Genomic DNA, 13,609 nt, shown 5'->3' on the forward strand with positions numbered 1-13,609 from the left:
ATAAATTGCCAGCCCCCTTTTATGTCTCTTTTCGTTCATTAAATGTTGGCAATGCTGGCACTCGTTGTCATTCCAGTACTGTCCAGATAATGAACAACTCACTAAGCCATTTCACAGGGTAGTTGAACAACCATATTGCTGTTGGTACCTGATAACATAAAGGCTATAATGGGTAGATTTTCCATTTGAAGGATTTTATAGACATTCCATGACATTCAAAGACACCATTGCTAACGCTAACATTTTTCTTCTAGACTCCCCCTCACCACATCTGATTTTCTTTTCCACTGTTTTTAATGAGAACACAAAACGGCCAAATGATTTACAAGCCTATTACAAGCTTCCAACAAACATCAATTTCACTCCAACAAAACAAAACATTTCATTCTTATCACGATCACTATTTCGCTATCAATTTATCCTTCCTCCTTTCCTTACACTGATATATTCTCTTCAATTTCTATGGGTGTTGCTTAAGAACAGTAGGTGATTAACAACAGATACAGGAATTTGTTCATTTTGGAACTATATATGAATATGAAACATTATTCAGTACAACAAAGACTTTATCTGAGACACATAAAGAAATCTGAGGAATTATTACAATACCATATTAGATCTTTCTGTTCATTACAATTTTACAATAGGCTGCCTTGGAATTTTACAAAATATTAGTATAACAGTAGTATAAGATATGTGACAGGTAAAAATATTTTGAAGATTGTTCTTAACTGATTCTTTACAGAGTGTGAGGGACAAATTAAGAAAGAAAGTTTTATCACTTATTTCTCACCTAACAAAAATGAAAATATGTATCTTCGTCATCTAAATATGAGAAGCTTTTACATGTTTCACAGGGCAATGGTGCTATTTCACGTATTGCAACTCCAGATCAAATCAGATCAAATTAGCTTATTGTCATATGCACGAGGGAGCAATGAAATTCCTTGCTCATAGAGAAAACAGAGTAAACAGTGTACATGGTAAAAATAAATACAGTGATGAACGCAGAACAACAAAATGATGCAAAGATTGTAGTGCAATCTAAGGTAGAGTAAGTTAAGTTATAAATGTAGGTTCGAAGTTCTAGGTCAAAGATTTCAGAGATAACCTTATTTGCTATTATAATGTTAAAGGCTGAGTTGTAATCAACGAATAACATTCTGACATCTGTATTCTTATTGTTGAGGTGATTCAGAATTAAATGTAGTGCAAGAGAGACAGTAGTCTAGTAGACCTATTTTTCCTTTATGTAAATTTCAGGAGGTCTAGATTGTGTGGGCAGGAAGATTTGATGTGGGTTGTTACCAGCCTCTCAAAGCACTTATGGGAGCGGTTTAGAACCACTGGCCAGTAGTCATTGAAGCAGGACACTTTACATTTCTTGGGAACTAGAATGATGGAGTTTTCCTTGAAGCAGGTGGGGACAGCAGACTGTTGAAGTGAGAAGTGAAGATGTCAGCAAAAGCAGAGGCCAGTTGATTGGTGCACAGTTTCAGAACTTGACCAGGAACTCCTCAAGTCCAGCTAGTTTCTGAAAATTTACTTTCATGAAAAAAGATCCAACTTCTCTAACCGACAATTATGGGACAGAGACAGTGGGAGATTAAGGATGTACCTTGGTGGAACTTTGTTTATCTGTTCAAAACAAGTGCCAAAAGCACCGAGCTCATCCAGAAGAAATGCAGCATTGCTAGAAATTGCTGGTGCTTTCAGCTTATAGTATGTGATGACATTTTAGGCCTTATCACAGTCACCTGGCAACAGCCTGCTTGAATTGAGCCTTGAGCTTGCTCTGGCCTTCCCTCTAGGAATCCCTGATAGCTTTATGGAGATGATATTTGGCTTTCTTGTAGAGCTGAAAGCCTCAGCTTCAATTATAAATATGTTCAAATTTAATCTCAGATGCTGTGTGAAGTTTGTACACTGAGTAGCCACTTTATTAGGTACAGAAGTGTACCGAATAAAGTGGCCACATGTGTGGAATCCAGTGTGGTCCTCTGCTATGGTAGCTCATCCACTTCAAGATTCAATGTGTTATAAATTCAGAGAAGCTCTTTTGTAACACATAGTTATTGGAACTACTGTCATCGTCCTGTTTGCTTGAACCATTCTCCTCTGACTTCTTCCATGTACAAGGGATTCTTGCCCACAGAACTGCTGCTCACTAGATTTTTTTTTGTTTTTCCACATAATTCTCTGTAAACTCTAGAGGTTGTTGTGTGTACAAATCCCAAGAGATCAACAGTTTCTGAGATACTCAAACCACCCCATCTGGCACCAACAATCATTCCATGGTTAGCGTCACTTAGATCATATTTTTTCCATTCTGATGTTTGGTCTGAACAATAACTGAACCCCTTGACTAAACTTGCATGCCTTTTATGCATCGAGTTGCTGTCACATGATTGGCTGATTAGATATTTGCAATGATAAGGTACCTAATAAAATAGCCACTGAGTCTATGTTCTCCCCAGGACTATGTGGCTTTACCCTTGGTGCTTTGGGTTCCACCATATCCCAAAGGTGTGTTGGCTGGTAAGTTAGTTCCACCATATCTCAAAGGTGTGTTGGCTGGTAAGTTAGTTCCACCATATCCCAAAGGTATGTTGACTGGTAAGTTAATTGGCCACTGTAGAATTACCCCAGTGTTGGCTGTTGTGGGTAGAATCAGGAAATATCAAAGTGCATGTATAAGATAATATATTACAGAGAAATGAATTGGTCAATGGGATTACTCTGAGAACCAGCATACATTTAATGGACTGATTAGCTATTATTCAGTAGTATGAAAATTGAAATATAGAAGTAATTTTCAATGATTTTTGTGGTTTTGTTGAAATGAAAATGCACAGTCTCCTAGTGAGTAATGCCACGAAAAGAACTAAATAACTAATATATGTTTCACAATAGGCCACTGCACCACTTTGACTTTTCCAAAAGATGCAATGCTGGTCTATCATTTGTACCAAAACATAAACTTGTTAATTAAATGACATTTTGAGAAATTCATTAGTACAATGGCAACAATTATAGATTTAAATTGTTTTTAACATCATAATCTAGCCATTAATCACAGATAATGAGACTCAATTATAACATAACTTCAAAAGACATTTTCTGGCATTTAACTAAACTAATTGATCACTAACTGCATTGATCAGGAAGTAAGAATAATATACAGTAGATTCCTGCTAATTGGGACACATTGGAACCAGTATATTTTGGTCCAAATAAGTGGCTACTGTAATTAACCATTTGGCATAGTAACAATTTATGCATTTGAATGAAGTACAGAACAAATTAGAATATTACCAATACTACTACAGTACTAAGACAGAAAGCATGGTCATCTCCAGAAAGACAAACATCCCACAATGTGTAATCAAGATCAGAAATACAAATATCAAACAAGTCAACAAATTCAAATATCTTGGCAGCCTAATAACAAGTAATGGCAGGTACAACACAGATATCAAATACAGAATAGCAATGGCGAAAGAAGCTTTCCAAAAAATGAAGACAATATTAACAGACAGAAAGATGAGCACGTACACTAAAAACAGAATACTACAGTGCTACATTTATTCAGTGATGTTGTGGGGATGGAACTGGACTCTCTGATGGCGGTGTCTGAAAAGAGGATGCTGTCCAAGTTGCATGCCATCTTGGACAATGTCTCCCATCCACTACATAATGTACTGGTTGGGCACAGGAGTACATTCAGCCAGAGACTCATTCCACCGAGTTGCAACACAGAGCGTCATAGGAAGTCATTCCTGCCTGTGGCCATCAAACTTTACAACTCCTCCCCTGGAGGGTCAGACACTCTGAGCCAATAGGCTGGTCCTGGACTTATTTCCTGGCATAATTTACATATTTCTATTTAATTATTTATGGTTTTATTACTATTTAATTATTTATGGAGCAACTGTAGCAAAAACCAATTTCCCCCGGGATCAATAAAGTATGACTATGACTATGACTATGACTATCCTGACTTATGGAAGTGAATGCTGGACCATTTCTCCAGCAATGGAAAAGAGCCTAGAAGCAGCTGAATTATGGTTCTACAGGAGAATGTTAAAAATATCATGGACCACACACACATCAAATGAAGAAGTTCTCAGAAGAGCCCAAGCAGTTCGATCACTCATACCAACAATAAAAGAAAGACAACTCAGATTCCTAGGACACATCATGCGGAAAGATGAACTAGTAAAACTCATACTCTCTGGAAAGATTGAGGGGAGTAAACCTAGAGGAAGACCTTGGCTTATGTACATCAAAAACATAGCCAGGTGGCTACACATCAAGGAAATGGAAGTCATCCAAAAACGAAGGATAGATCTATATGGAAACCCATGGTCACCAGAGTCTGCATCGGATGTGGTACCTAGACAGACAGACAGACTACAGTACTAAAAAAAACTGTGTTTTACTTCCTCACAGTAATTGATGGAGGAATTTATCCATTGAATGCTGCTACGTTCCTTTGACTGTAAGTGAAGAAAATCAGCGAAGATAATGGACTGCCTTCATACAGTACTTCCAATGATTGCATCCTCCAAATCTTTATTTTCATTGTGATATTCAAGATGATTGTCGATACCTTCAAATTCTTCATAATTCCTACTCGTTGAGGAAGTGAAATCATTTCATTTTCATTCCAAGCTGTTTCTGACATCTCCAAGCCCAAATGCTTGGAACCGCAGTGAGCAAAACAGTAATAAATTGTTTTACTGCTTGTCTCTTGCCAACTATCAGTGACAAAAATCACTGCTTTTTGAACACACACGTAACTGACGCTATTTAAAACCTATTTGCTCTAAGCATGATGTAGTTTCTAACAAATACGCAAGTGCACATGACTGGCGCTAGTTAGAAAGTTCAGCAACAGTTTGCTGTTCCAATTCAGTGGCACAGTGTCCCAAATAAACAACAATCTGGCCATTTTCTCAATTAGCTTTTGTTATTTTTTAGAGTTGTTCCAAATAATTGCCTGCCCCAATTAACCAGAATCCTTTGTAAAAGTTTTTATTCTTGACTGAATGCATGAAGATATTTGACATGTTGAATTATCTACTTCTGGCTTTCTCACAGAAGTAGGTCCTGAGAGATAAATGAGGAACTATTTTACTTCAAGGATTTGTGTTTGTCTTTATCAGTTATAAGTCATGGTTATTGATCATAGCTGGGAGGTTATGATTGTTTGCTATATGAGAGTGAAAAGAAGTCACATTTATTTGCTTGTGTTCAAGGAATGCTGATATTATTGTTAAGGGACTGTTTCAAAGCAGAGGACATTGCTTTTTAAATCAATGTTGTTCGTGCGAACAGCAAGTAAGGATACAAGCAAAGGAATGCAAAGTTGCAAAACATGCGTAGCAGGTCAAGCTGTGTGAATACAAAGAGAATTGAACAATTATCTTAGACAGATGACTTGACCCATTATGAAATAAAGAAAATAAGTTAGCATAATTTGTAGAATTCAGTATCAAATCCAGAAGGCTTAAGTGTGCCCAGATGAAAGTTGAGTTGTTGTTCCTCTAGCCTGCCTTTGGTATTGTTTATTTTAGTGCAAAAGGTTAAAGAATGATTGATCTGAGTGGCAGTGGGATGAAGAATTAAAATATCAGGCAACAGGAAACTCAGGATTACCTCTGCCGACTGAATACAAGTGTTTTGAGAAGAGGTCATCAAATCAGTATTTGGTTTCCTCAATGCATGGAGGCCACACCATGAATACCGAATGGAACATACTGAAATGAAGAAATTCTGATGAATGAATGTTGCATATAGAAGAAATGCTTGAATTGCCAAATGGTGGAGAAGGAAAGTGAAAGGACAGCAGTTGCATTTGTTGCAACTGCATGAGAAAGTGCATAAAAAGATGAGTGATAGTAGAGACAGAGTAAGCAGGTATTAGGGAAAGCAACAGTCCTTTTGGTGTGCTGAAAGGAAGTCTTTTCCTCCACAGTTCTACCCTTTCACTTCTTCCCTGTCTGTATCAGAATGGACCAGGCACTTCAGGTATGATAATCGCACAGTCTTCTCTCTCCAATAGCACAGCCTGACCGGCTGCCTAGATCACGTACCCCTGCTCTTTAGGAACTCTTACATTCTCTTGTCTATATTCTCAATCACTATGTATCCATATTCATAGCTGAACAAAGTACCACGTTCTAATGCTTATTAATGCCACACATAGGTAAATGTCAACAAGATCATGTCATCTCATCTCTGAAATACAGCTCTTTTATGCACGTTTATATTTATATTCTGTAATAAGATCTGGCACCAGCTGTCCTTGGAAAATCCCAACCCCAGCAATGATGAGCAAGTTGGCAGCAAGTAGAAAACATCTGCTTTTACTCTACTAATGATATGGGAGCCATTTGAAGGCCAGCTGGTCAGAATTCAGGACTAAAATATTTGTGTGAGCAAGAAAGATAAGGATGGCAAGATTCAGGGACCTTAATGTAAGAGATGTTGTCAATGAAGACAAAATGAAAAAGGAAGCATATATAAGGATTACAATGATGAAAACTTACAGGGCCTTTGAGAAATATGTGGAAAGCAGGAGGGAAGTTAAACAGGGAATCAGGAGGGATAATAGTGTCTATTAAAAGTAGTTGGTGGGTTATATGAAAGAGAATCTCTTGGTATTTTATATGTAGCGCCCTGGTTAAGATTTTTACTGCTATGCTGTAAGTATTTCATTTTAGCAGTTCTGTAAGAGCAATATGTTCTGTTTTCAGCTTGTTTGGGTTTGAGTTGAGATAAGATGCTAGTTATTCAACATAGGAATGTGGTGTCAGCCAATCAGGATGGTAGAATTGGGGGGAGAGGTCATTGTTGGTGGGAGCTGGGAGGAGACAGAAAAAAAGATGGCTGAGGATGCCGTCCCTGTTGCACAAGGTGTTTTGTGCAGGTGAATGGCTTCAAGGAGGAAGGAGCAATACTCCTGTGGGAGAACCATTTGTTTGAGATGGATTTCAAGCAACAGTCAGAAGGTGGTGTATGCTCTTATGCAGACTAAGGGTCCTGCGCGTGAGTGACAGACAAGTTCAAGATGAGCTCCAACTTAAATGCACCTTTGACTGTTTAAGAATAATGGGCTTTTTTTTTTGTTTTTTTTCTTTCATTTAATAACTGTTTAAACTAACATTATTAAATCTACTACTTTATAATTGAAAGCAGTGTACAATCTGTTATTTCTTGGGGCAGTAAATCACACAGCATTGACACAAACCAGGGTTTGGGTGGGCAAGGCATCCCAACCACATGGAGTCGGCGAGACCAACGTTGCATACACTCTAGACAGACGAAGTTAGAGAAAGGTGGGTTTATCGCCACGGGATCCAATGGCTGTTAGTAAGGTGCTAACGAGCCGGCTTTCCAGAGACACCCAGAGAAAAAGGGGTTTCAAATATATACAGTACATTAATACCTAGAGGATAACTAGGGAGAGGCATTTGGATAGATGCACAAACAGGCAAGGCACACATGCAGTTTGGCATCATGGTTAGCACTAACATCATGGGTGGAATGGCTTGTTTCTGTGCTGTAACATTCTGTGTTCTGTGCGATCAACTGAAAAAGGCACTAGGCAAGTCAGTCACCCAAACAACATACATAGGAGACACAATAATTGGTGAAAATGGTACACTAAATTGAAAGAATTGTACCTGATAAGAGTGTCTTACACAGATTTCTATCTTCTGTAGTATTTTGTTTCCAAATAACAGCAACTTGCATTAATGTACTGTCCTTACTGCAGAACTATTCCCATGCCACATGAGGGGATATAAGAGCAGCTTAGTCAAAGAGGTTGGGTGTAAGAAGCATCATAAGAGAAAGAAAATAAGTGATTATATTTAGGAAATAAATACTCAGCTTAGAGTTTTGGCAGCTGAAGGTATCACCAACAAATAAAGAACAATTAAACTGGGATCGATAAAGAAGGTAGAACTGGCTAAGAACACAGATATTGAAAGTCTTCAGAGTTGGAGGAAATTAAAAAGACAGAGATAAAATCATAAAGAATCATAAATAATGCTGAGAATTGGTATTGCTTAATGAGAGCCAATTTAAGCCACTATAAAAAATGTGATTAATAAATGGGCCATATCAAGAGTTTGGATAGGCATATTGTGGAACACAGAGGATTCTGGTTAATTTGGACACATTAGGACCAACACATTTTAGCCCAATTAAGCAGATGCCCCAATTAGCCGAAGTTTCATGGAACTAGTCCAGCTCTTGGCTCCATCCCTCCCCCTCCTGTCTTCTCCAATCGTTTCGGATCTCCGCCTCCCCCTCTCAAATCTCTTACTAGCTTTTCTTTCAGTTAGTCCTGACGCAGCGTTTTGGCCCAAAACGTCAACTGTACCTCTTACTAGAGATGCTGCCTGGCCTGCTGCATTCACCAGCAACTTTTATGTGTGTTGTTTGAAAAACTTTAACTACTGCTTAATGAGTAACACATTATGTATTTAAATGAAAACAAAACAAATTAGAACATCACTAATACTAATACAGCATCATAAAACTGTGTATTAGGTCCCAATATTTATCGATGGAGAAATTCATTCAGTGTACACTGCTGTGTTCTTTTGCTTGACTGTAAACGAACAAAATCAGTGCAGACACCTAGTGCAGATAATGGACCGCCTTCGTACAATGTTTTGCTGGTTGCATCCTCCAAATCTTCATTTTCATTGTAACATTCAAAATGATTGCTCATACTTTCAAATTCTTCATAGTTCCTAACTTAATGAAGTAGTGAAATCTTTCAGGCATCTTCAAGCCTGAATGGTTGAAACAGCAGTGAGCAAGACAATTCTGAATTGTCTGACTGTTTTTTTCTCAGCAACTATTCAGTGACAAAAATCACAGCTTTTTGAACACAAACACATGCTACTGATGCTATTTAAAAACTGCTCACTCTAAGTAAGGTGAAGTGTCTAACGGCCATACAAGTGAATGCAACTAATGCTAGTTGGGAAGTTTGGCAACAGTCTCCTGTCCCAGCGAAGTGGTATAATGTCCCAAATAAATGAAGGGAAGCCTGGCTATTTTCCCAATTAACTGGAATCCACTGTATATAGTAAGGCCAACCAGGAATTAATTGAAACAGTAAAACTGAGAAGGAACAATGATATTAAAGAGCAGCAGGATGAGGTGTAACATGAAAACAGTTGGACACTGTCACAGTAAACGAAATGAGACGCACTAGTGAGAGCACAGTTTTGTAATATAAAACTCATCTAAGGGTAAAGTGATAATTTACAATCTTGAAACACAATACCAAGTTGTAACAGCTCAGTTTGGTGTAGGAAAAGGCATGGATATAATTATCAATACACTGGTGACAGAGAAGAGTGTGAAATCCGAATAGACAGGAATCTATTCATATGAAACAACCAACAAGATCACAATCTAAATTTCAAAGTGTTGCCTGTAATCTGCATGAAGAGGAATTACTTGTTCAGTACATGAAGGATGTCAGCCAGGTATTGGAAGATGATGCTGGAAGGGGAGAGAAGTCAGCAGAGACAATGATGACTGAGTATATCTACAGGGAAATGAAAACTATGGATAAATCTATCCTGTCACTCTAGTTTAAAACTTCTCACAGCATCACTCAAGCTCTGGAGGTGTGACATTGAAAACTCAGAAACATGAATGGATTGCTAAGTTATCACAATTTGATTAGAAATTATTGTGGTCAGAATAATCAGAATAAAACAAATATGTTCTGACTGTACAGTAACATTTTCTTTTCATCATTAATATGTTAAAGCAAAGTGGATAAAATTCCCTTGAGATTAAATCACACTTACACTGCAAGATGCAAGAAAGGCATTCAGCTGCATTGTTCCTCTTTTGTAACCCCCGAGTCTCACCTATTTAATTAAGCCCTTTGCCCTTAGAAATAGTGACTCATTTCTAATAAAACATGGTTCCTGTGGGTTATGGTCTATCATTTTTATTGTTTCTCCATCTATAGCATTAAATCTGATTTTTATATTGAACAATCTAATTTTCTTGTGAACATTTAACTAGGTAACAGTAGATTATAATTTCCTGAACAACTTCAGAACATCTTACACACTGACAAGAGAGAACACAGGGAGTAAATAATTTGCTGTCAAGCAACCATTACAATGTTGGAAATTACAGTATCAGAGTATGGAAGTTCTGGATGGCAAGCTGTTAAATGTTTGTATCTGATGTCACATCTGATGATACTGATGTAGGTTCTGTTGATCTTAGGGCAAGAACCTGTTTAAGTAAATTTAAAATGCTGCAAGATTGTAAATTAGAATGCAGGCTCCAAAATACCAAAGTTTGCTGATGAGTTTTGCAGCAGGTTTAGATTAGACTGGAGGAAATATCCAAAAGAATTGCTTCTGACACCTCAAGGTTGCAAGCCAGCATCACTATAGAAATTCAATGACTTGACAGAAGTAAGGAAGGTGTCCCAGTGGCCGTGTCTCTTTACATTGGGTATGCTAGACATCAATGTAATCTCACACTGCAAAATTAAAAGATGCACAAGACCTTCACACAGTATTCTATGGCAAACTTCCCATGAAATATTCACAATTAAATCTTAGATTAAAAACGCCTGCATGAGCTGGGATGAGCTACATAATCAAAACAAGAAAATCTCCTTTTTAATATCTTTTTGGTGGAGGCACATGTGTCAATTGTAGTAAAACTATTATTCATGGGAACGGATGCTTGCTGTTGCCTAGAAGTTATTTGTGACGTGATCTTCTTCCTTGACAAATTCAAAGCAGAATTAACTGATGGTGGCAACTTCCAACAACGTAACACAAAAAGCACTGTATCTGAAGCTCAAGTAGATATCTGCTTCAATAGCCATTTCACCTCAGCTCTTGCATGGCAGGGAGGCCCTACTGTGCGAGAGAAGACCTGACAAGCAACCATGCAAGGAAAGAGGAAGTGGGGAAGTGAGGACTGATCTTGCTGGAGCATTTGGGTAGCATTTATCTTGAGGAGCAAAGCATTTGTGACTCTTTCTAACCATGATGGTCACAATGACCCCAAGTAGATAGATAGATAGATATACTTTATTGATCCCGAGGGAAATTGGGTTTCGTTACAGCCGCACCAACCAGGAAAAGAGCATAAATATAGAAATACAAAAACCACAAACAGTCAAACAACAAAATGCATCTATGCCAGATGGAAAATAAGTCCAGGACCAGTCTATTGGTGTGATTCTAATCTAAAATTGGAGTTATTAGCATTTCCTTCCAATACGCTGGTCCATGTCAAATTATGGAAATTAGGAAGCAGGCTTTTCAATTAAGGAAAAGAAAATTCATCTCTGTATCAAAGTGGAAAGCAGCAGGTACTGATGTTGCAGACTTCAATATGCACAGCATGACATGCAGATGGCACCCATATTGAAGTTGCAAAGTCATTTCGCACAGGAACAGACTCTTCATCCCACCAAGTCAGCACTGACCATGAAGCACCCATTTACTATAATCCGATATCCATTTCTTTAAGGTTGTTATAGCTGGGGAGTGGCAGTGGGGACAAGCTCCCACTACCTATTAAATGCTCCCAGTGCCGTGTGTCTCAAATATCCTCTGACAATCAAATCTAGCTCCTGTTCTTCACTTATAACTTAGCTACTATGCCTGGCAGAATATTTTCTACTGAAAAGAGAAGAGGAAAAGGTGCGTTACTGGCTTCTTAAAACAAGTCGCTTTGGGCAAATGAGGATTGTCAGCTGTGGTTGGCAGCTCATCTAGTAGAAGCAAATCTCTGATCTCAAACCTCCGCTGCTTTGCGGCTATACCCACTCATGACAAAGGCTTCGGGAGTAAACCCTTAGGAAAAATCTGGAGCTGGAGTCCCTGAGACAGTCCTACGGTGAGTTTAATGCTGACTGGCAACTCCTGCGACGCTGCTGGTGCCAAACTGTGTCAGGGTCTGCCATTTATGTGGCGAATACTCACAGGGTCACAAGGGGAAAATGGAAATTCCACAAAGACAGCACCAAAGGTCATGATAGAACTGGAGTTGCAAGGCTATAGCTCTACTAGCTGCACAACTATGCTGCCTTATGCAGTATTGCTTATTTGGGTCCAAATACTTTAGATTTAAATAGGCCACCTACAAGTGACTGAGCCATCGCATATACAAAATATATAATAAAATAAAAGCATAATTTTCAGAAGGTACCTCTTGATTCATCAGTGCATTTGCCAGCTTCTGCACTGAGGATGTTAATAATGATGTTCCTCTTATAACTTTGCTCAATGCTGCCAGAGACTGATGAACACTTTGCACCAACCGTATGGCATTGTATTGTTCCAAAGCTATGAATGACTGGATAGGAGAACCCTGCTTCTCATTTGGAGGAGATATTTTTTGGTGAATTAGCTGAGAGCCCTAAGAAGGAAATGGTAGATGTTAGAAATCAAATTAATTTTAAAAAATTAAAATATTGATAATCTTCCTCTTGCCATTCTATAAAAGATTTACATTGATTTTTTGTTTTCAATACACTATTTAAGTTTTTAAGCAAGAATAGATTCAATTTATTCTCATGAAGTTAAAGGAGGAATATTTTAGGAATATTACATAAACCAGCATTCCACCATATGCTTCCAAACAAGCAAGACAATAAATATTGTCGCCTCAGAATTAGAGAAAGCACATTGAATTTTTACTTCAGTATCCCACTAATGTTTCAGTTTGTAATTTTTATCCTTTGCACTGGCAGTCAATGCTGTATCTATAAAAGATAGAATAAGCCTACAAGCTTCATCCTGTAACATAATTTTTATACACATTACATGATTGAGCTTCTATAAAAACATTTACTAAAGAACAAAAAAATTGCTATAACTGCCAGAGGGCATGTTAAGAAATTATACACAAATTCCAAAGACAGAATGCAAATTTCAAATTCAACCTACACTGTCTCTTTTCAGGGATGAAAAAAATAAACTGTTTTCTAAACTTTGAAAGAGATTAAGGTTTTCAAATAAAATATTAGTAACAACATTGAAAGCAAGGTACTCCTTTTCTTTAAATGACTTTTTCTTCACACCAAGGGTATCAATTGTTTTTGAAAAGCAAACTATAGATGCTTGAAATATAAAATTAAAAATAAGAAAATTCAGGAAATACTCTAAGTTAGACAGCATCCATGCAGTGAAAAAATGCATTAGTGCTTCAAGACAAAGAAATTTCATCAGAACAATTCTGATCTACTAAGTTTTATGAATACTTTCTGCTCCTGAACCAGTTGCAATTCTGCCAATTCAAACTTGCCATGCCAATTCTGTGTTATTAAAAAGGAGAGGAAGGTAATAATTCAAAATATTATCCATCTTGGTTGCCAGTAAACACCAAATGGACATCGGAATATCTATAATAAGCAATACTTGGTACTACAGCTAAGGTTGATAGAGTCATAGACCCACACAGCATGGGAAAAGGCCCTTCATTTCATCATGGCCATGCTCCTCATCTCTTACCTATCCACACTGGTCCCATTTACAAGACTTGGTCCTTAGCTTTCTATGCCTTGACAATTCAAGTACTTTCCTAA

General features: G+C 37.7%; 1 protein-coding gene across 7 annotated transcripts in view; it reads right to left on the reverse strand.

Annotated features, from left to right (window-relative positions):
- Positions 1 to 13,609, reverse strand: part of dync2h1 (dynein cytoplasmic 2 heavy chain 1) — a 474,884-nt gene that overhangs the window by 62,420 nt on the left and 398,855 nt on the right. For all 7 annotated transcript variants that reach the window (XM_072263133.1, XM_072263132.1, XM_072263135.1 and 4 more), the window contains one exon: positions 12,232 to 12,441. In XM_072263133.1, coding sequence (XP_072119234.1) covers positions 12,232 to 12,441 — 210 coding nt within the window. The remainder of the gene's footprint in view (positions 1 to 12,231; positions 12,442 to 13,609) is intronic.

The sequence above is a fragment of the Mobula birostris genome, chromosome 7 (genome assembly GCF_030028105.1).
Source record: "Mobula birostris isolate sMobBir1 chromosome 7, sMobBir1.hap1, whole genome shotgun sequence".
NCBI classification, from domain to species: Eukaryota; Metazoa; Chordata; class Chondrichthyes; order Myliobatiformes; family Myliobatidae; genus Mobula; species Mobula birostris.